At 44.6% G+C, this 24,961-nt stretch overlaps 1 protein-coding gene across 1 annotated transcript in view; it reads right to left on the reverse strand.

Annotated features, from left to right (window-relative positions):
• The window catches only part of SP2 (Sp2 transcription factor), a 188,581-nt gene that overhangs the window by 129,431 nt on the left and 34,189 nt on the right, over positions 1 to 24,961 (reverse strand). The window contains exon 2 of the mRNA XM_078645580.1: positions 13,911 to 13,987. Within this exon, the coding sequence (XP_078501706.1) occupies positions 13,911 to 13,987 (77 nt within the window). The remainder of the gene's footprint in view (positions 1 to 13,910; positions 13,988 to 24,961) is intronic.

Below are 24,961 nucleotides of genomic sequence, written 5' to 3' on the forward strand. Positions count from 1 at the left end.
CTTTGTTATTCTCAGCACAGTCCCATAAGCAGCGCAAGTCAGCACTTAAAACATGCGTGTATGTGAAGGCAACAAAGGCAGAGGCTGTTTGTCATTCTCTTGTCTGTCTTCGCCCCCTGCACTCTGGCGCTCATGTAAAGCGCTCCGATACCTCTGGGTATCGCTATATAAAAATCCACTAAAAATGTATAATAATCCGCCACTGACTGCTGGCTGACTGTTTGCCCTCATTTGGGCAGGTGTGCGGGCAGCAAGGAGATTCCGGACTAGCACAATGGACTACAGATGGCACTGATCTACAGTACTGGATCTGAGGCGGCATGCGGGGTCCTGCTCACCAATGCTTGTGGAAGGTGAGCTGGCAGTGGGGACTCGCATGGGCCGCAGGGCTCTGCCTGGTGCTCGGAGGCCTACTTGGGGACTCGCTGGTGTGGCGCTGGTGACTGCTGCATCAGCGCGTGGTTTGGCATGCTCAGCGCTCAGCTGCTGAACCCATAAAAATAAAACATTTTAAAAACGAGGAGGTGAGGCCTGCAGAAGCGCTGTAATTTACATAATGGAAAGTTTTAACTGTGCAAATATGACTCTGTCCGGTGGCACTAAGCTCCCCACTCTAAGAAGGGGTGAAAAACAAGATAGCCTTGTTAAGTACCTGTGAAGTACTTAGGTGCGGCTGCAGTTAGACTGACGCCAGAGCACAATGGCTCCTCTCCCCCCACGTGAACCAGGCAGGGGGCCTGGTGTTGCTCTGGCCCTTTGGCCTTTCACACCTCGGCTCCCCATTCTCTTGTCTGTCTGTCTTCGCCCCCTGCACTCTGGCGCTCATTTAAAGCGCTCTGACACCTCAGTCGTCTTGTCGTCGTGGGGTCTGAAGTCTGCAAGTGGTCCAATAGCAATGAAAATCAGTGACACTCGGGTTAAACCGGGTCAGCTGATTTTCACACCAGTGGGGTATTCTCGGGCAGACTCGATTTTAACCGAATTCCGGACAGCCTATATATAATTGATGAGAACAGCTTTCCATTTTCTCGAATCCCTGGAGTGGGGGATAGGGTCATTCCAAATATGGAACAAGGAGCAGCTTTGATTACGAAGCACATTATTAGACAGCATTAGACTATATACGTGCAAGCATCCCATTGGACGAATGCAGTCCCACAAACACTAACTTCAAGGTTCCTTTGGATGTGGCCTCAGCGCTCGGCTGACACTCGAACTCTAAGATTTGCAAGTCTTTATCGGCACATACGCACTAGGCACGCTACATTCTGACCAGAGTCCTGCGTTTAGCTCTCAAGCTTACAAAGAAGCCATTGCCAGTTTGGGGTTGAATTGCGGAACTCTTCTCCATTCCATCCTGAGGGAAATTCTGTTGTGGAAAGAAAAAACCGGGACATAAATCAGTCTATAACAGCTAGGGTATTAGGTTCGGTGATGGGCGGGTCGAACATCTGATTGGGGTTCAACGTGCACTTAACTTGCCAAGAAGTTCTCTAGGGGGTGTCCCTCCATATGAGGTCCTATTTGGGACAAGAATGTTGGTTCCATACCTCGATTGTCATAGAACGGTGGTGGAAAATAAGAAATTTTATATCAAAGATTGTTTGGCTGTTTTACAGGACTTAAATGAATTAAGATTGAAACAGAGCAACGTCCTCCTGAAGCCAACCACCACCGGAGAAAAACCAACCGTCCCAGCAAGACCTGTCTGGATACCAAAGCTTGGTGATCTAGCCAGAGAAAAGATCCCGGGCAAGAAGGAATTTGGGCCTTCTTACAGACAACCAGTACCTTTCCTAGCAATCCACGGAACAAGAACAGTGATACTGCCGCCCCTTGCTGGTAAAAAGGAGAACCGATTTGTGCCCATCGACCTGATCAAACCACACAATGTGGGCGATACTAAGCAGTAGGCCAAGTGGACTCCGCCAATGTAGCAGACGCACTCCTCTAGCTACAATGCAAGAGGTTCAAACTGAGAGACTCATCACCATTTGGGAAACTGCAGTGAGAAAAGAAGGACTAAGCAACAAAGCTATGGAACTCGTTCCTCTTGAGACCCAAATAACAGTTCGTCCTGAAACACCTGTCTACAGAAACGTAACAAGTGATCAAGTGGTTCCAGCGATTTCAACAAATCCGGATGCAATTCCAACCATTGACAGAACTGCCTCCGGCTATACTTCATTAACTTGGATACGTTTTCTATGGATCCCAGCGAACCTGAAAGAACTTTCAAAGAACAAGCAACAGACTTTTCATCACCTGGAAAATACTTATATGGTTTCACCATGGATTGAACTTTGGATTGTGTTGGGAATTTTTTTTCTTCTACTTTGGTTAGCTCTGGTAATAACTCTGGGTATGCTGATAAATGGAAGATATGTAAAAATGGACACAGCAAGTAAACAAGTGAACTTACTTCTGAAACCACACAAATCATCCCATCGTGAACAAAGAGACTTGTCATCAGTGAACATCACAGCCGTTCCTTTACCTGATGGTATAGCTTGGGACAAAACAGAATATTACATTTTTGGCCCGTCGGAGCTGTTGAAGATTCCACATTTATTCAAGATTTCATTAAGTGACTTTATAACCTCTAGTACCTTTACTGATGATTGGGACTTCAAGACTGTTAATAATATGATGTCTGATCTAGAGATGTCTGCAGTATTCACAAATCATGAATATTTGGAAGGTTCATCAGACTATGAACAAATGTATTGTTATAACCATTATGGTCATCATTTCGTGCACAAATCTGCAATGCCAAGGAATGTATATATGTATAACCAATGGGAACATTGCCTACACCTCCAAAGGGTAGCTCAAAAACTTTTGCGAATAAGTTTCCATATTTTTCAGGGTTCAATGTATCCAATGCTGAAACATTTTACTTTAAAAATGTGAACAGAACAGTAATGAAAAGTAAGTTAACTAATACTAAAGAGATTTATTCTGCAGCCTTTATTGTCCAACTGTCTAGCCAAGGTTTCGACTTTTGGAAAGACAACATTGAGACGAGAACTGTCTGGGGTTCAAAAGATTGGCAAGTGCAGGGGGTAGAAGCTTTGTTTAGAGCCTGTAACATCCCTGAGCAAATTATGTTTTTGAATGACACTTGGGTTAGCCAAAATCAAAGACATGAACACACCGACCATACCTATGCCTGCAAGTAATAGCACTACACGGGGGAGTTTGACGTACATAATATTTTGCATCACAATAAATCAGATCCAGACTGGAACAAATAGTTGCTCTGGCCCAGAGACACAAACAACTGTCAAGATCGATTCCTGAAAGGATGTAAAACAACACTTATCTTTACTTAAAGATGGTGCAGACCTTAGGGAATTCCTGCTAGGACCAAGAAGACCGCGTCAAAAACGTTTCATATATACCAATATGTATGCTGCATATAACGAAATATGGAAGATTACGCAAGCAAAGACTGCAGAACAAATACAAGAAATTGATCGTATTCATTTAGAGAAATCTCTCTCTGTAGTAGACAATGGGTTAACCACTCTGTCATCCAGGATATATTCATTGGACAGCATTGTGTCTTCTGCCATAGACATCAGGGAACAAGACTTGGTCATGTTGCAACATGGTCAGTCACAATTATGCTCTATCATGCTATTAGGCTGGACGCTCCAAAACTTGCGTGCAGGCTATGTGCCTTGGCGTTTAATCAACACTACGTTACTGTTTTCAGAATTCAATCTCACTGATAAACAGATCAAACTGGCACAAAGGGGAGCAGACTATACGGTGCTGAGCATTGAAAAACTGGAAAGATTACCATTCACGGTAGTAGAGAAACCAGCTACTGAATGGATAATACATGGAACAATCACTCTGCCGGTTACAATTTTCCATTTTCAGTATTGCCTAAAACACATACCAGCAGGCAAATATGAAAGGTTGGGTAAAAAATACATCAAGACATCCTGGAATTTACCATACACACACACAACTATTGGAGTGGGGGACGTGAAGTGTTTCTTCCTAGCGGTACAAACTGAAAACGCACTTAGCGGTTCTCTCCTTTGTCAGGGTATTAATTTACACGGGGCCTGCGATGGTTCCTCTAACAACTTATCCGGTCACCTACAAGGCTCACCAGCTGCAGTGATTGATCCAATTTTTGGACAACTTTCAAATGGTAGTTACCTCATGTTCAACGATCACAGCTGCTGTGGCATTTTGCCAGGTATCTCATATCTAGTGACTATTACATCCAAGGTCACTTGCTGTATGCAAGTATTGTTTCCACAAACCAAGACAGCCAGGGAGTCACCTTTATGGCCTTCACTGAACATCTCTTCTATACGAATCGATACTCGAAGCAGAATGAAAGCCATTCTTCTGCAAAAAACTGTGCCACTGACCTCGGCCAAAGACACCTATGATCTACAAGTCGCAAGGACTTCTGCCGAGATTCATGCCCTTTTGAATACAAACTACCCTATACATTTCTCAGAAATGCTGGGATGTATCTTTAAAATGTCTGATACGAGCGGTATTGTACATGTATTTAAGACCGTGTTTTCCGGACTGTTAGCACCTTTTCAAGCATTCCTCGGCATCATTCCAAACTTCGTGCCCCTACTTCTGGGACTCGTTGCAGGGATATTATTTTTGCTCCTACTGCTGCGATATTGCAAGCCAAATCACCATTGACACCCAATTCACTTTTTGTCTACAGAAATATAAGATGTCATGTTTTCTCTAAGCCCTGACACTCATTTTTGATTTTGACACACAGTGTACTGAGAGACTATGAATTTGAGCTTCATTTTTCAAAACAAGGTACTAACCTAACTTTGGAACTTTTTCCTATGATTAATTTTTTTTTCTCCAAATTTGATGATTTCATTTTTGGCACAAGTAATCTGCTTATAGTAGAACTTTTCATATTGAACAGAATTATTTGAATACTTCCAGAGACAATATATGACCTTGTCCACAAACAGTTTTATGTAATATCACATGAAATGGTTTCGGCCCTTTTTCTTCTGTATTTAGGAGCCATTTCATAAATGTATATTTTTCTGATTCATTCATTTAGCATTCAAATGTCAACATATGCTTAGAATGAAGCATTGCTTTAATGAGTACAGCAACATTTTAAATGCATTTTTAGAAATATGTTTTTTACATGTTTTTAGCACTTCGTGTGTAGATATATTTGAGATATGTTTAACATGTTTAGGATTTAGTAATGTCGTTCATACGAAAGTGGAGTGGGTGTTGTGTGTCGATTTAGATACCGTGTATAGATTTCCCGATTCATGCCCTTATATAGGTACAATTCACATTGGCCTTATTTAGGCATAGGAATCCAGCCCCTATTTAGGCATTGCTCATACTAACCAAGTACAGGCATGGTCAACTACATCCGATCCTCTTCGTCACAACGAGTTCTTGGAAAACCAGACTCATAAGCCTTTACGACTTCCCCTTGCCTGGATATTGATTTCTCCAAGAACTCATTTATTATGCATGAATATCTATTCCTTAGGGGTTCATTCATGTTATGTTATGTTATGTTATGTTATGTAGCTTTTATATAGCGTACGGCTACTCAGCAAGAGTGTCCCGACGCTTTCCACCAGCAGCTCAGAGTCAAATAACACAACACAGCTAAAAACAGAAGACATCAGAGAAAAATAATAAAAGCAATAGGCAGTAACAACAAACTAAGAATTAAAAAGCCAGGTCTTCAGGCCCTTCCTAAACTGGAGCAAATTGGCAGTGCTACGGAGTGGAAGTGGAAGCAGGTTCCAAAGCTGGGGAGCTCTGCAACTGAAAGACCGCCCTCCAGCACGGGCCTTCCTCACCTGGGGAACCACAGCTTTAAAGAGGGATTCCGAGCGGAGAGAGCGGACTGGACGATAAAAAGTCAGTCTCCGTTGCAAATATCCAGCCCCTGATCCATGCAGAGCTTTATGCATCAGGGTCAGGGATTTGAACTGGATCCGCTTCCTGATGGGGAGCCAGTGAAGCGTCTGAAGAAGCCCGGAAGCTCGAGCTCGTCTGCCTAGGCCAAAAATCGCCCGGGCAGCAGAGTTCTGCACCACCTGAAGGCGCTGGACCAGGTAATCAGGGAGGCCAAGAAAGAGGGCATTGGCATAGTCTAGCCTTGAGCCGACAAGAGCCTGCACAGTAATCCTCCTGTGCTCCTCAGACAGCAAGGGCAAAAATTTGCGGAGCATTTTCAGGATTCCGTAGCAGGTGCCGGCCAGGCCGAGAATGTGAATTCGTAGCGACAGCTGGTTGTCAAGCTTGACGCCCAAATTTTTGGCCGCCAAGGAAGACTGTGCTGGAGGGTTCATGTCAGACGGCCACCAATGCTGCCACTCCGGATCGACAACGCAACCAAAAAATAAAATCTCAGACTTGCCCGAGTTGGCCCTCAGACTGTTCCGCTGGAACCAGTCGAAGACCAGTGCGAGGCAGTCCCGGATTCTCTCTCCATCAAACTCTTGGTCTTTCCCGCATGTGAAGAGGAGTTGCGTGTCGTCGGCATAAGAGACGATCTGGACCCCGTAAGCCTCCACCAAGGCCACCAAAGGGGACAAAGATGTTAAATAACGTGGGGCTCAACACAGAGCCCTGTGGAACCCCAACTCCCAATGGCGGCATCTCGGCGGAACTCTGGGAGACCCAGACCGTCTGGCGGCGGCTTTCAAGGAAAGAAGTAAACCACCTGAGCACCGTCCCCCTAAGGCCGATGTCATAAAGCCTGGCTAAAAGCGCCTTGTGGGGGACGGTGTTGAAAGCCGCCGAAAGGTCTAACATGACCAGCATGGCCCTACCGCCGACATCCAGGGTCTCCCTAATGATCTCAGTAACCTCCAACAGAGCCGTTTCCGTACTGAAGTTAGGGCGGAAACCCGATTGAGATGGATGGAGCAGATTATTAGCTTCCAGAAAGCTTGACAGAACACCGTGGGCATGTTTTTCCGTTATCTTCGCCAGCGCTGGTAGAAGCGAGATTGGCCTGTAATTCGCCAAAGCCTCGGTGTCGAGACCCGGTTTTTTTAGGAGGGGGATCACCATCGCTCTTTTCCAAGAACTGGGGACCCTTCCCTCCCTCAGGGAGGCATTGAGGATGGAGTTGACCAGTGGATTCACCACTGCCGCCATCCCGGCCAAGAATTTGGCGGGGCAGGGGTCAAGTGGCGAGCCAGATTTAAGATTGGCCAGCAGCGTCCGGGAGGCATCACTGGAAACAGCAGGGAAGTCGGAGAGCACCGCCGCAGATATATGCGGTAGTCTGCAGTCCGCCCTCACAGTGCTGCTTCCGTCCGGTCCCTCCACGAAGGTGGCCTGAATAGCCTTGATCTTATTTGTGAAGAAACCAGCAAGATCACAAGCCCAAGCATCCGCCGAAGCTGGTGGGGGCGGATGGGAGCTGGGGATCGTAAACTCCCTCACAATATTAAAGATCTCCTTACAGGAGTTCGCAGATGCCTCGCTCCTCCTAGCTAGATAGTCCCTCTTGGCACCAAGGATGTCCCGATGGTAGGCCTTCACCACGGCCTTATAGGCGAGTTTGGCCTCCCCATCATACAAAAGGCGCCAGGCCTTCTCGGCCACCTTGCACTGGCTCCGAGCCGCACGAAGCGCCTCCGTAAACCACGGTGCAGATTGCCGTGCCACCGTGGACCGGGGGGCTGCCTTAGGGGCAAGATCGTCAAGCCTATCGGTGAGCCATCGCTGCAGAGTCTCCGTGTCGCTGTCCAAATCACCCGAAAGATGACAGGGGTGATCCAGCAGCGCCTGCTCTAGCATGTCGGGTGTCACTCTATGCAACGCTCTCGAGACCGGTCTGAGCACGGTAGGCGCTCTGTGATCCGGGCGTGCACATTCCAACACCGAAAAACTGATCAACCAGTGGTCAGTCCAGAGCATCTGCAGGGTGTCAACCTCCGTGAGTGGCACAGATGAAAACACCTGATCCAGGGTATGCCCCTTCTCATGTGTTGGCCCTGACACGCACGGTATAAGACCAAGCGGAGATGTAACATCCAGCAATTTGGCCGCATCAGGGTCGTCCGCCACATCAAGGTGGAAATTAAAATCACCGGCCACAATACAGTGCTGTGAGGTCAGCGCCAACTCCGAGACGGCTGTCTGCAGATCCTCCAAAAAGGAACCCACAGGGCCTGGTGGTCTATAGACCAGCAACCCCTTCAGGGCCTGACCAGGGGACAGTCTGAGCGTAAAGGCGAGCGACTCGGCATTCCCGATGGAGTTCAAGGGAAGCACTGAGCAAGAGACGCTCTTTTTCACCACAACCGCGACTCCCCCTCCCCTGCCCTTAGCTCTGTCCTGCCGGAAGATATTATACATCGGAGGAATAGCTGAGAAGACGCCCGGATTGGATGCCTCTTCCAGCCAAGTTTCCGTCAGTAGCAAGCACAAGGGATTCTCCCTGACCAGAAGATCGTGAATGTGCAGGGCATGGCGACCTACCGACCTCGTGTTCAGCAACAGGCAGAGATGCTTCACGCCAGCAGTTGCCGGGCGAGGAACTGTAGCACAAGTCCAGGAAGGCGTCCAGCCGCAACCCGGACAGCGTCGTTTGCCCCGAAACCACCCCGGGAAAACGGAGCGGCAAGAGCTGGAGTGGCCCCGCATGCCCCGCAATGACGCAGAGGAATAACAAATCATCGCAGCCAGAGTAGTGCCGGACCAGGGTCCCCCGCCGCCCCGACGCCTCCGGGACGCTGACGGGCGCAGACGGGCAGGACTCCGGCACGACTCAGGCTAAGCGAGGGCGTCAACCTGCGCGTCACGCTGCGCGTGGGGAAGCGACTTTAAATAGGCGCTCCAGTCCTTCCTCTAGCGCGAGTCCGCTCCAAGATGGCGGCCGCCGCCGGATGGAAGAGCCCCAATCCAAAATGGCCCTCAAGATAGTGCCCCCAGACCCGGACCCACCAAAGTGGTGGTGCTTTGAGGCACACTAGTGCGATTTTAAGTGCAGTGAGGGGAGAGAGGGGCGCGAGCTGCAGGCAGCCGAATTAAGAACAGGGGTAAGTGAAAAAAAGTCTCAAACCAAAATCCAGAACGAGGAGAGTTAAAATAACACAGCGCTGCTAGAGCGCGAGCGCCGCAATGTGGCAGATGGTAAAGTACAGCGCCCCACTAAGGACCGCCTTAAATAGGCGCTCCAGTCCTTCCTCTAGCGCGAGTCCGCTCCAAGATGGCGGCCGCCGCCGGATGGAAGAGCCCCAATCCAAAATGGCCCTCAAGGTAGTGCCCCCAGACCCGGACCCACCAAAGTGGTGGTGCTTTGAGGCACACTAGTGCGATTTTAAGTGCAGTGAGGGGAGAGAGGGGCGCGAGCTGCAGGCAGCCGAATTAAGAACAGGGGTAAGTGAAAAAAAGTCTCAAACCAAAATCCTTTCATATGCCCAACTTGTACGTCAGTACTGGCATTCCTAAACACCTTCAAGGTATAAATATACCTTCACTTGCTATGGCAAGGCATGGTGCGGTTCGGCTACCTACTTGCACGACGCAGCTCGCCACAGCAAGTCCCGAAGGAAGTCAGGTCCCCAACTGACGACTTTCCTCGCCGAGAATCCAGCTCCAGTGTTTCGGACTCCCCTTGCGGGGTGTTAGTGATCGAGTCCAGGGCGAGTCCCGGGAAAGAGATATCAACCTCTCTCATTCTAAGGTATGGAGCTGATTAGAACCTAGAGAAACTTTTGGCAACTCATGGCGAAACAAACTAAACTTTAGCTACAACTAAACTATAGCTAAAACAGCACCTACTTCTTCCCTCGTACTACACTTGGGTTAGGTACACCTGGGTAGGATTATTTTAGAAGCACCAGTTGAGTATTTTAGCCTGTGTTATTTATGTATGTATTTTTAAATATGTCATAGCTACAGATCATGCTACTACAGTATTATTTTACAGTTCTGCTAACGCTGTACGTATTATACTTCGCATTCTGTCTTACGATTGTAGCAGCTCATATCTCTTGCATGAGAAATAAGACTGTTCAATAAACCCTTTTATTGAAACACCTGTCTCTCTATTTTTGTGCAACTCTGTAGCAACGAAGCACGCACGATTGACTGATTGAAACTGTTATCTATTGTTTCCACGACTCTGAAGATTATGTTCCGACTCTAAGGGAAACAAAGTTGTTATGTTTATGCGGTTGTCAGAAACTAATCCCTTCTTGTTCATTCGAGAAGTTTCTAGTGACCTCTGAGTTAGCTGGCACACACAAGTAATTAAGTTTAATGTACTCGATAGAGACATACTGACCTCAGTCTTATGTCAAATCTATAGTGTATATTATTCCAATTCACAGAGCCTACCAGGGATATAGGAACTACACTACACTCATTAACAGACACTTTCAAAACAGATACTGACTCAACAATCTGTTCTGATGTCGATTTTCAGTCTACCATCAACTAGCTGTTCCAGCAAAAGGAAAGAGCAGTGCCTTCCTTCCTAATTCGAAAATCTATACAGCCACTGCCCATGCAAACTGCTGAACAAGCACTATGGGCAACCCGCCTGTGCTGTGTAATGTATTTACCGCAGAACTCGGCAGCGGGCCTTCCAAGGTCGCGCACTAGCGTCTTATTGTCAATACACTGCCTGCTAACCTCGCGCGTTTACTCAAGGCACCCAACAGACCGAAAAAGAAAATAAAGCGGGCAGCGGCAGTAAAATTAAATTATAGAAACTTCACCAAGGGCATCTCAGAGGCAAATCGAAGGCAGGTACTGTGGAAATGTAAAGTTCTAGAACTCGTTGCATTGAGAAGTGTTTTTTTAAGTTAAAAATTAAAGATGTTTCTAAAAAATACAGCCATTTGAAATGAACTACAGCAAGGCCCAGTGTGCCTCAAATCTCTCATGAACCACAACCGGGAAGCTTTAGAAAAGGGATCTGTGGCATCTGGAGAGGCTTCTGTTTACAGGGGCCCAGGCGACCACAGTGCATCACGAGGCATTTGACATTTTTATGTACGGCAGCTACCATCACTCCTCCCTCACCCCCTTAAAAACAAGCCCACACAAAAGCGGCTGCGAAAGTGAAAGAGACTGTGCTATGTTTAATTAGTAACCTGATCCACGACGGCCACAAAGAGGGAAAAATGCAGCTGGCACCCTGCGCGCCGCTGCACGCTCCCGAGACTCAAACACCATGGGAGTGAACATTTCAAGAATAGGTGGGACATGCACCCCCATTTGCGTGCTTTCATTAATGAAAGCCACATGCAAAGGCCAATCAAATGTATGGGCGGAGTCACACCCACACGGAGAAGATTCGGGGAAGTTTGGAGTGCTCACTAGAAGCCTCTCAGAGCAGCGCATGTGCGCTGCGCTAGGCTCGACCTAAAAACCATAAAAGCACATTTCTAGCTTTGTTGATGCAGAAACACATCCGTGTTACAGCACACAGGTAGCAGTCACATTAACTGGTAGGAACAACAGTCAGTTGTAGCAGTAACAATACTGGAACACGACAGTGACAAGTTTGCGGTTATGGAACGAGAGATACCCCAACAGAAGGGCTGGGAGATATTGCCTCTGTGGCCTATTCATTGGCATTAGTGACAATGAAGAGATGGCGCATTTCCACAGAAGAGGGGCTGGAGAGAGTCAGGAAGATAAATGGAGAGAACTGTAAACTGAATCGGTTTGGAATTTTTAAGTTTGTTTGTTATGTAATATTAAATATGACTGTATTGGGAATTAATTAGATCGATTCCAATTATATTGTTTCAATTTGATCAACATAACTGGAAATTTCTCGGTAATGCTTACGAATGCCACATTTAATAAAAACGAAATTTTAAAAAGTCTGTGGTTCTGAACATAAAGATGCTGCAGTCACAAGGCAGGAAATGTGACAGGAGGTACCAAGCAGTTGTGGGACTGGAAATATGAACATAGATGTGCAGCAGTTGCATGGTTAGGGCAGGAAAAGCAGATATGCAGCAGATACAAAGCAGGGGTTAGGAATGGACGTGGAGCAGCAACAAGGTTAGAGTTGTGAATGGAGATGTGCACCAGTCACAGGGCCTGGGGATGTGAATTGCGAGATACACCAGTGACGATGCTGGGGTTTCAGCAGTCGTAGTGTTGGGGCTGTTAATGGAAATGTGCAGCAGTAACAAGGCTGGCACTGCAGACACATGCAGAAATCACTGGACAGTAGGTTCAAACGGAGGTATGCAGTAGTAACCGGGCTGTGAGTACAAACAGCCAATGGGAGCAGGGCTGGGGTGTACACTCACAGTAGTCAGGGGGCGGGGGGCTGGCTGGCTCTATGCAAAATCCACATGGATGGGATAGAAAAAGTCACAGACAGAATTCAAAGTCTTGCAGTGTGACCAGACACAGTAAAGTCACAGGACTGTTTTGTAATGGCAACAGTCAGACTTAGCTATCGGATCTAAACAGTTCACCAGTACCAGCTAGTCCCAGTCTCAACCAACTCTTCAAATGAAATTCCAATTATCTAAATGTTTCTTTTCATGCGATTTTTGTCAAATAATTTAACACAATTCAATGCAAGCAGGCCAAAGGCTACACAAAGAAGGCAGGGCGAAAATAGTTGAATTTGGACAAGAGCAAAATGAAAGAAAAAAAACATCAGCAAAGCCAACGGGTCTGGGTTGTCTTCCGAAGCCTTAAAAGCTTGCTACCGTGAAGAAAAAAAATATGGTTACTTTCTGATTAAAATGGTCCCTCATAGATTGCAATGCAAGCACCCCAAAGGAGGCAGAATAATGCACTAAACAGCTAGTAGCTCAAAGTGAGACACCAAAGAATCTGTAACAATAGGACTTATATACAGTTGCACTGTCTAGCAAGACCTAACAACAAGGAAACTAAAAAGTGCAAGATGCCACTAACAAGGAAAGAGAAGTATCGTAGAGGTAAGGTATCAAAGGCCGACAGACTTACCCATTTTTTATTTTTTTTTAAAGGCGAGGTAATAAAAGCCCTCCTCTGACCCACAATAAGGAAAAAAATAAAAGTACCTATTCCTCAAATAAACTAATTTTAATCTACTGTGGTAGCAAGGCTGTCAAAGATGGTTGCCAAAGTCATTTGTATGGACACAAGGGACAAGTGGCAGCAGTAACAGGTCTGGCAAAAGTGAAGAGACTAGCAGTAGTCATGAAGTCAGCAGGAGTCTATTGGACAACGGCTACAGACATAACCAATAAACAGCATTTAGGGTATGGCCACTGAGACCAGGCCCTTTCTATAGCTCTAGGAGGGTTAAAGCTGCCAAATAACTGAGGAAGTTCTTCGCAGAGATTTCACAAGAACTGCAGCCAGACTTCTGGCACTCTTGGAGGGTGGAGTCTCAGTAAGTCAACACCAGCCCTATAGGTTTGCACAAGAGACAGTCTGGGATCAAGTGTGGTGGAATAATTTGGGTTACACTGAACATAGTACTTCAACTAACTAGAACACATTTGGATCATTCTAGAGTAGCACTTGGACAAACCTCCACAAAGCAGTACTAGATGCATTACGAGTTAACATTAGAACCATGTTTACATACACCCCAAACTGAACTAGCCCCTTTTCATCATCTATTCCTGTTCCCTAAAAATGAACAATTTATCAAGCACAATGTGCCTGAGCGTCAAGGCACTAAAAGATCATGCTAAAAAGGATACTTGCACGGCTAGATATTTTAGTAGTAGCATTTTGTTTAGGAGTCGCTAGTCTCTGCAGCAGCTACTGTTTGACAGGCTAAAAGGCACCTCCATATTTTTAGGTGCTCTCCAAACACACCTGCTATTTTCCCAAAATGTTTATTTGCATGTAAATTAGTTATATGCCCATCGGGAGGATCTTACAACCATTTCATGACCTCATCGCTCCAATGATCTTACCTGGGTGGTACAGGCAGACGGCTGTAGGTATTCACTGGGACTCACTGTTGCGGTGGCTGCCATGCCGTCATGTGAGTCTGTAACACAGAAACCTTGTCAGGAATTATCAACTCATTTTGCCATCATAATGATTTATTGACACAACATTCTAAAACAAGGGTCGACAAGAAAGGTACTGAAACATTTCCAGAAGAAAGCTTGCAACTCTAAGGCTCAAAGAGCCAGATGTATCAGGCTAAATTGCGATCGCAGAGATTTGCAGAATTTCAGCGTTTGCGATCACAATTTTGCTGTGTACAATGTACAAAGAAAACCCTACTCCTAAATGCTATTCTAGCAGCCATCGCATATCGTGATATTGCTGTAAGGAATCGCACATTTTGCGATTACCTTGAAAAAAGCATGTTTTAGCATTTTTCAAAGTGCCATGTGGCGCACATACATGCCCTTAGGGCATGTATGTGCGCTTAGGGCATGTATGTGCGCCACATGTGCACACATGCACATTTTAGGGGTGCAACAGGGTGTCCTTTAGGAACCCTTGCATCCTTGAAATTGCGTGCGCTATTTGTGAGTACCTATTGGGTACTCGCAAATTGCGCACACAATTCCTATTCATCCCTATGAGCCTCTTGGCCTATAGGAATGAATGGGAAGCCATTCCTTACTTGCGAGTCGCAAATAAGGAACATGTAGGAATCGCAAAAGATTAGAAGATTCCTACATACATTGCATTTTGCAAGTCTATAATAGCAAATCGGTAAAATTCGCTATTATAGACTCACAAAATGTAATGTTGATACATCTGGCCAAAGTGCTCCGCAATATTCCCTGCATGATGTACAGGCAGCTCTGTAATGGTCTGTGCACCTTCTCTAGCAGTATTAAATATAACAGAACGCATAGTATGTCAACACCCCTTTGCACTTTTCACATTTTCTGTCACTGCATCAGATTCATGATAATTACATATATTTCTACTTCGCTACATGCCATATCCACACTCTCAATGAAAAAGAAACATTTTTCCAATGTTAAACTATACAACACTTAAAAAATATAAAACCGAAGTATGATGATTGGATAGATTTCCTTGCTGAGTAAAAATCTTTGTAAAGATTATCAGCTGCACATCTAATGGGATAGGTTTCTACTAACTATGCAGAATCAGAGTTAGCAACATTTGACCATTCTTCTATGCAAAAGTGTTCAAGCTCTGTCAACTTCCTAAAATGAATGTTAATGAACATCAATCTCATGTCACGCCACACATTTATATTGTCCTTCTGTAGGGGTGCTGTTTAGGCCAATTAATGACATTGACATTTGGTCCTTAGCCACGGGCTCCGGGTCTATTTTGAAAAGGGCAGGTGATGTACCTTTACTTCGCTCCAAGAATATTTCCTTCTGGCTATACAAGTGCCCCAGACAAAGCCAGTGATTCGGCATTCCTATAAAATACTGATGACACTACCATCCTTCACACTAAGGCCATGTGCACTGCTGGATTTGTATAAACTAGAAAGATCAGCTTTTAGGCTAAAATTATTCACTTTAGTTTTGCAAGGCCACAAAACATTTTACCACAATGCATAAGAATCCTGTCACCGTTTAACTTCAAATGGGATTGAAGGTTGTTATCTCTAAAGTAATTGCTTCTTTCTTGACACCATACCATAGGCCACATTTATTGAGTACTCAGCATATTCTTCTCGCATTACTCAGACAAGCATTGGTCCTAAATTCCTGTGGCTCCTTCAAAGTTTCCATTGGCTGCTTGTATTCTCTAGGATAAGTCTCCTTGCATTATCATTTAGCTAGGAAGGATGCCAGATCCGGGTATCGTCTGGTTGGTCGCACGCACAGCCTACTTCTTAGTCATCCTGTGATTGCTTCAAGAGAAAATCAAGATCTTCGAAAATGTTTTTATATCATGATCTGCACCTTTAAATTACTTTAAGGTGGATTTTGTTGGAAAGCTCTGTGATGCTCATGGTTGAGTTACTAATAGGGACTGGAAACAAGTAATTTAATTCTAGACTACAAGGTAGTGATAGAAGCTATTATTCTATAGTCAGGCCGCACCACCACCCTCTACTCTATGGTGGCCCTCCGAGATGAACCCACCACCTAACCAGGTGGATTCGGCCAGAAACCTGGGGTTTAAATTTGACAACGACCTCTCTTTTATGACCCATGTGCGCCATGTCTCCTCCATATGCTTCTGGAAGTTAAGAGCGTTGAGGAAATTCAGTCACCACATACCAGAGGGCTGCAGGAAAACTACCGTCCATGCACTGGTAACTTCCCATCTGGACTATTCTAACAGCCTATATCTAGGGCTTCCAGGTTATCTGGTCCGCAGACTACAGATAATTCAAATCGCAGCGTCCAGATTAACTGAGAAAGTACTGCTACGCCATCATATTTCCCTGCATCTGCGGCACCTCCACTGGCTTCTTGTCATTAGGAGGATTGATTTCACGGCGCTCACTCTGGCCTACAGAACCACCAGAGATCAAGGCCCGGGTTACCCGAGGCAGAGATTGCAAATCCATCAGCAAGTCGGGCCCGGAGAGAAAACCACCTGTGATGGCTCAAGGTTCCCCCGCTTTCTTAAGGCCAGGATAGGGGGCAGAGCTTTCACTGTGAAAACTGCAAAACTCTGAAATACTTTGCCCTTTTACCGCTGCATGATGAGTCAGAACAGGCCTTTAGGAAGGCTCTAAAAACCTGGCTCTTTCCCCTGCCATAGACTAACCCCTCGGTTTCCTCTCACTGCGAATCTGCAATCCTCTGCTGAGGTAGCTGCGCACCTTACAAACTTAATTATTATTATTTGGAATGTTGGGGTACACTTGTTAAACGAATTGTATATTATATCAGTATGGAATTGCTAAGGAGATAGCAGCATATCTCCATTAGGCAATCACAGAAGTCAATGCTTGATCTAAAATTGCCCCATTGTAAGATCTATGCTACAACAAATAAATAGTACAGCATGTTATCCTACTGAACTTTATTCTATGGAATACTAAAACTGATTTGGGGAGCTCTATCCAAACGCTGCTGCATTTGACATTACCGCACCTTGCTCTTAGGGTCCAGCCTTGCCTCGACGCACGCCGCATTTTACTCGCGGGTGCCGAACTTGACCCACGCCAGACTTCTTTACGAACACTAACTCAGATGACACAAGCAGGCCTGACATAATCTCTAGGCTACGCGTACCAAGGCAAGCAAAATGCATCAAAGGATAAAACCAAACAGCCACAGAAGAATAGTAAAAACGGTTGTAAGAAACCAACTCAGAAAAAATTAGGAGGGCCAGCTATTTTGTTTAAGGAAACCACCACTAATACATGAGCAAACAGAAATCCTAAGTAAATCACTTGCCACACACACCGAAGCGGACCTTTCCTCACACTCGGCTAAAATGGGTATGAGCATTGAGCATGTAGAAAGCATTGTTACATCAACCTGTAAGGCCGCATTTTGTCCCTGATTGACCACCACATACATATAAAACTGAGTTCTATAGATGTAAAACTAGAGCAGCTTAATTCTGCCATGGCTCAACTGGATATCTTAAGTAAAGATATTATAAAAAGATTACGGAAGGTGCAGAACATATAACGCAGGCAACATATAACGCAGGCTGTTGTCCTGCCCAAACAAAACCAGAGCAGATCACAAGTTATGAGATGTGAAACAAACAAGGCAACACCAATAACAAATGTATCCTACTGGGTGGAAATTTAACAAGCGGGTCACAGACATTGCTTGTTAGTGGAGAAGGATTTAATGACGGACATCAGGTATATGACGTGCCAAACATTCAAGAAATGGGAAGTGGCCCTGACACAACACACAGCCCCAAGGGAACTGATCTAATTCCCAACACAGACATTCTACGTTTATTGCCAGCTTTATGCCCTTATGTTTTAATCTTAGCCGGGGTCCCTTAAAAGACAACAGAAAGAGTCATGGTCCAACCTTAGAAATAAAACGGTCGATTGGCTAAGTTTAAAAAATTCAATCCACAAAACACGAACGATATTTTGATGGTCCGTAGGGTAGGATGGGTAGGTGACTCCTATAAAGAAGTTATAAACTTCTGACGGCCACGTATGGTCCGAAGCCTATTAAACTCCCAAGAGGAGATGCCCTGCCAGAGAACTCGTATTTGTGCGCTTCCTTCGGGATATTTTTACAGACCACCAATCGGGAGAATTGTAAATGGAACCACAGGCCCCCTAACAACCTTAAACAGATACCAGGGACTATCGACCTTAGATGCTGTTGATTGACAACAAAAAGCAGCATTTTATGGGAAAAAGCAAAAAGTTAATATGAGTAAGAAGACAAAATAAAAAGGCATTAGAGGAATTGCAGAGCCTATCACAAGATGTAGGGTTCCAAGAAGGAGGAACACAACAATCATGAGGAAGAGGGAGTTACACCAGCCCCTCTACCCATTTTACTAGGGTCCATTGAGGTCGCTATAAGCGAAAGCAACACCATTAGAGTTAATAGTAACACAGTGGGTGGCCCGCTTACTGTTGGTGCTATTAATGAATCATAAAACGCACGCCTCACTTCGTGGAATATAGCAGGGATTAATAGGAATCTCAGAGATGCAGACTGGGATGAGTATATTGAACAGAGCGGTATCTGCTTGTTACAAGAGACCTGGGCCCTAGAAACACCACACAGAGTTGGATATAAGACATTTAGTGTGGATGCAATCCCTTCTATAAGGGGTAGGCCATCAAGGGGGTCTAGTTATATGGATAAGAATAACCCTTGAAATAGGAATAACTCAACTGAGTATACCATCCCAAGATATGGTTGGTGTAAAAATCACTACTCAGGATGGAAGGGTAATATATCTATTTAACATCTATAACAGGTGGAGGAGCTACGCTAGCAACCAAGATGGCCGCATAGGCTCCCGGCTCCGCCCCGCCGGATAATCCTGCTACAGATCCTGAATTTCCACCCTGCCTCCGGGTGTGGGAACTGCTACGTTGTATTTTGGTGCGATCCTGGGATTTTTCCCAGCTTTGTGGACGAAGTTACGTCGAGTTTTAGTTTGGGGCCTACACCAGCTTGTGAGCCGGGGACTCGAGTACTGGCCGAGCCAGGTTCCAGTTGAATAACATCGGCTGTGGGTGATCATTAGGGTCCGGTCCTTGGACGTGGAAAACTTTTTAAGCCCGATTTTGACGGCGGTTGTTGCTCTAGCCTACAAATCGATGGAGGGTTGACGAGGCACGACAGTGCGCTGTGGGTCCCTGGCCCGGCGATCCGGTTTGCCTCCGCCGGTGTTTGCCGGGTTGGGATCTACACTTGTGGTACCGGAGCCTGGATCGCGACCTTGGTAAGTCCTCGGTCTCCCTCCGTGACAGTCCTTCCCAAAATTTGCCGATTCCCCCGGGGTAGGCCGGGCCTCGGGGAGACGCGAACATGGGTGTCTCGGAACAAGATTCTGTGGGACGGACTGAGTCTGAACCGTCGATACGATCTGTATTGGCAGCTATCGGGGCACTACATTCCCATGTGGAATCCATCGTCCGGAAAATGATTGTGGTTGCACACGGATTTGGACAAGTGGGACAGGACCCTGCACCGTTTGTATATCCTGTCAGCCTATATCACCCACGGCGGTCCCTGTAACGGCAGTGAGCCCTGTGCCACGAGAGGTGTCGGAGCTTCATTGCAATGTGATGGCCGACAACCGTGTACTCGACGTGCTCTACGGATTGCCAAGCCCACCATCATCGCCTACTGAGTGTGGTTTAATTGTTGCTCCCCTTCCGGACACTCTTGATGGGAACTATCTATGGAACGATTCAGTGTTTTTCCCCTCTTCGATGCTTTCATTATCATTACAGAGACAAAGACGTTGGGAGCTCTTGTTGATGAGGGTCATCGTTGATGCCGATTGGGTTCCCAGGGACTTTACAACTTTGCCTCGCCTCATACGGAACTTTACTGAACTGTTTTCACATTCCGACTATCCTGCGGAGGCGAAAGTCTGTCTGGAAGGGGCTTGTACGACTGATCGGAAGGGTCAAGGATGAGACTGATTGTTGGGGTTTGGCACCATGGGTTTTCTGAAGTGGGATTCGTTACCATTGTATTTACGGGAGGTAGGGTGGTGGTTACTGTTTCCTCTGTTTAGTTTTAAGCTTGCTTCTTAATGGAGTTGTGTGTTTACTATGGGGATTCTTGGTTCTGGCGGGGGAGGGGACCGGGGGCCTGTACTGAGATGTCCTCCTCCAAGTTTTACTATATTTAGTACCTAGTTAGATGGGGCGACAGGCACGCAGCTAGTTGGGGATAGGGCGCAAGCCATATGGTGGGGTGCAGGGTGGGGGGAGGGGTGTTTGTTATGTTAGTATTTTTAGTTTTTATGTTTGAAATCCTTCAAAATCCTGATATAGGTGGTCTTATTTAGTAGCGGATTTGTGATATGGGGTAGACGGGTTCTGGTGGAGGTATCACTTGCGTGAGTTAGCCAATTGTTGCGTAATTTATCACTGAGTTCGGTATGTGGATGCAACATCGTAACCTTCTTATTGCTGCACCCTTCCCTCTCCCTCCTATTCTGGGCTGTTACTCAATGTTTATCCTGTTTTCCTGGGGAGGCGGGGTGGGTGGTAGGCGTTTGTTTTGACTATCCTGATTGTAGTACGGCCACATACCAGATGTAACACGTGAGCAGACTTTATTGATGATTCTCCGTCTATATGCCCTGTATGTATATTATTGCTCCTTCATTCCGCGATGTAAGCCACCTGTTATTGTTTTTCCTTTTCTTGTTTCTTCAATAAAAAGATTTTTTTTTTTTTAAAACAAAAAAAAAACACATCTATAACAGACCGAGCCCAGCTAGAAAAGAGTCACTGGTTATTATTTCAGGATGAAGATACGGCTAATAAGATTCCTGCGCTAGAATGCAATAGCACAGTACCATGCACCGTGGCAGTAGTACAAATAATGAACGTTGTAGCTGGGCATGGGTTAAGAGCTTGTAACTGACAGTTACCATCAGACAAACCGAAAGCATACACATTCTGTAGAGGTAACTCCCGTAGTCACAGAGATTACATAATGGTATCGTTGGAACTTTGGCACTATGCAATTGATCTAAAAATAGATCCAAGAACTGAGAGCGACCATCGTCCACTTGTACTGACGTTATCTAGTCAGCTATTTTCCTTTACCTCCCCCTTGTATTGAGGATAGTAACACTTCTTTAGATGACCTTCTAGTAAGCAATAGTCGCCAATCACTGAAGTGGCCTTATGTCTTAGGGAATAGAGAGTCTTGGACAAACATTTATAATATATTTTCAGATACTTTTGTACCCCATATAGACCAACCAATAGATAAATATTGTCTGTTAGACCTACACAAAGAACTTTTGGCAGCGTTGTTGCCAAATGTGACTAATATACCCAGGAAAGAGAAAAGAGGAAACAAAAGGTCAAATTAAAGAAGTAAATTCCTGGTACGATAAGGCATGTCATGATGCCAAGGCCGAACTAGTAATGGCTATAAAAAATGGCAATATAATTAGTACAAGGGAGGCTAGAACTAAATAAAAGAAAACGCTTGATAATGCGAGGAAAACATGGGACGATGGCATTTGATCAGACTTACTTAACGCAGCTAAGGCAAAGGACCAGCAAGGTTTTTGGAGCCTTGTGGCCTAAGGGAACAAGACGGGAAGGGAAGTCAAAGATATATATTTAGATGCAAACACTTGGGTGGATCATTTTTCTAGTTTGTATGCTGCAAGGGAAAGTAGGCAACTTATACATATCGATGGACTAGCAGCCAATACAAAGGATCTTACTCTTGTTTTAAGCTTGGACGTAACAAAAATGGCAATTAATGCAGTCAAACCAGGGAAAGCTCCCGGACCTGATAGAATTGCGGGTGATCTACTGAAGCATGATATCAGTGTCTGGGGACCATACATAAATTCCTTATGTAATGCAATAGCCTTGGGAGCCCCCATCCCAGATACTTGGAAAGGGGCTGAAATTATTACAATTTTTTAAAAAGGTAACCGTTATGACCCTGCAAACTATCGCCCAATCAGTCGAATAGACATTTTACAGAAAATGTATACTAGGCATATTTTAAATCGACTAAACACTTGGATTGAAGACAATAATGTGCTTTCAAAATTCCAGGCAGGTTTCAGAACAAAACTCAGCACAACGGATCAGGTTTTTAGATTCACATGTCTTTGTTGGAAATATGTAAAAATAAGAAAGGGTCACCTTTACGTTGCTTTTGTGTTCTTAAAGGCAGCATTTGACCTTATTCCATGGGATCTATTATGGTACTCGGTGAGATGCCAAGGAGTACCTTGTGATTTACTAAACCAAATAATAAAACTACATGGAGAGAATTATGCAAAAGTAAGATGGGGTCCGAGGGGCGAATTATTTGAGGCAATCCCCATTAAAAGGTGTACGCCAGGGATGTGTGCTGGCACCAACCTTATTATCACTTTATGTAAATGACATCCCCAACTTTTTGAATGGTTGCCAGAACGACGCACCTAAATTGGGAGGACATTTGGTGCCAGCACTTCTATTTGCTGACGACACCATTCGAATATCGCAAACACCAAAAGGATTGCAACGCCTAATATACTCCTTCTATACTTATTGTATAAAGTAAGGCCTTGAAATGAATATCGGTAAAACAAAATATAAGGCCATAAACCCCCATAAAACTTTTTTTTAAAAAACATTTTACTAAATAACCAAAAGTTGGAGTATGTGTAGTTTTAACTATTTGGGCATATCCTTGGATACAAAGCTATCCTGGAAGTCGCAAATGGAAAAAAGATCGCTTTACTCCAAAACTCGCTGCCCCTAATGAAAAAGCATAGGAGTAGTTTCTCCAAAGCAGTTTCCCCAGCCTTGGAGGTGTTCAAATATAAAGCCCAAGCAGCCACACTCTACGGGGCCGAAATATGGGGTCCTTACTGCAAAAAGAACTTTGAAATAGGGGCAAACAAATTTTATAGAATGCTTTTAAGCCTCCCCGTGCAAGCTCCATTAATTCCAATTATCCTGGATTTGAATGTCAAACTTACTGACCATCACGCATTATTAAGACCCTTATTATTTTGGGTCAGAATTTGGTCCACTACAGAATTGTTACACTACAAGGTAGGCTTAGAGGAGATTTTAAAGTTGGACTAGCGTAGGAGTATTCGGAGGCTCAGACACGTTTCCTTGTGGTTCAGAAAACAGCTTAAAACAATTTTCTGGGCCTACATTCAAAATAGCGTGTTATATGATCTACCCAACGGTAACACCAAATGTATCCCAATTGCCTCTTATGGCTCGCCCTTGTGGGGCTATGTACCTCTGATAAGATTCAAAGAGTGGAAAATGGGTTTTTGAGATGTCTTTTGTCTGTCCCCAAGTCCACTCCCACCTTCTCGATCCATTCTGAGGTGGGCTTGGATTATGCTACAGACAGCCTGAAATTGGCCCCATTAACATTCTGGGCAAAAACATGGCTCAACTTAGAACTAACCTTGAACCACGCCATCCTGACCGATGTCATGGCATTGGAGCACGCAAAAAAAAATACCATGGTTGGAATATTTGAGAAATACTTTTACACAGTTGGGTCGCCCGGAACTCTGTCACCTTCTAGTATTAGGAATGAAGACGTTAAATGGATCAAGACTAATTTTTTAGAAAGGGCTAGATTGGCTCGTGAGGAGCAGGAAATTGTGAAACCGACAGTTAGATCGCACTTTATGTTACCAACTTCCCCCTCACTCAAGCCATATCTTATAATTGTAACCAAACCCTCTCATAGATTTCTTTTGATAAAATTCAGACTCAATTTGATCCACTATTCGCTGGGTAGCTACCAATCATGGGCTAAACCAGAGGAGGGCCCACTCTGTAATTGCGATAAATCTTCCCAACAAGACACAATGCATTTCATCATGTTTTGCGGGTTCTACAGGGGCATAAAGAAAAAATATTTGCTGCCTATTCTGAGAGAGGCAGGCTTTACCCAAGTCAGGCCAGCATTAATCTACCTCCAGCTGTTGAGTAACACCCGTATCATTTATTGTGTGGCCAATTTCCTAGTGGCGGCAATCAGAATCAAGACAAAAAATGTGCCACCCATTGCATCACTTTAATTAATAGTATTTTTCTTATGTGGACCGTATCTTGATTAACTTCAGTGTATTTGATTGCAGTGTATTTGTTTACAAGGGCCTTGTACCAAATTGTAAATATATGAATTGGTTGTTTTTATCAATGTATGTAAATTGTATGCCTTTTATGATTTTAACAAATCGTATAAAGTGTATTTGACTGACTGACTGATCTACCCAACGGATAGTTAACGACTAGGTTCCTTTTGTTCAAGGACGTAGCAAATTTTGAGCCCTTCCTTGATGAGGTGCGTCCACAATTAGCAAAAAGTTAATACATGAAGGTTAGATACGATGTATTCTATATAAATGCAATTATGTCACGATGGGCTATTAATAACATTGGAACAGGCAATGATTTGTGTTCTTTATGCCCAAACAAGGTTAAAGAAACTGACTTGCATGTATTATTCTTTTGTCCTCTATATGTCAAGCCTAGAAAGAAATGGATTAAACCAATCTGTATAAATATGCGAATTAGGTCTTGCAGAGAGGCAGAAAGAATTTTAAAAACGGATACATCACAACCAATTGTATTTAGTGTCAGTATATTTTTACTTGCCGTAAGCTTTTTAAGGGCCAAATCAGGACTGAAGTTGTAACAAGTATGATTAAGCATCTCCGGGGTAATAATAAATTAATTTGGAATGAGTATGTAGATACAACAGGTATAAGGGAGTCTTGTTCGTGGGAAATGTTAGTCAGAAATTATTATTATTAATTGTTTTTTAATGTTTTAGGGATGAAAGCACAAATAACAAAAAATAAGGAGTCCTATATTAGCGTTATTACTATTTTTATCTTGATGCCTATTTTAAACATAATTATTTTC

This window comes from Lissotriton helveticus, chromosome 5_1, assembly GCF_964261635.1.
Source record: "Lissotriton helveticus chromosome 5_1, aLisHel1.1, whole genome shotgun sequence".
NCBI lineage: Eukaryota > Metazoa > Chordata > Amphibia > Caudata > Salamandridae > Lissotriton > Lissotriton helveticus.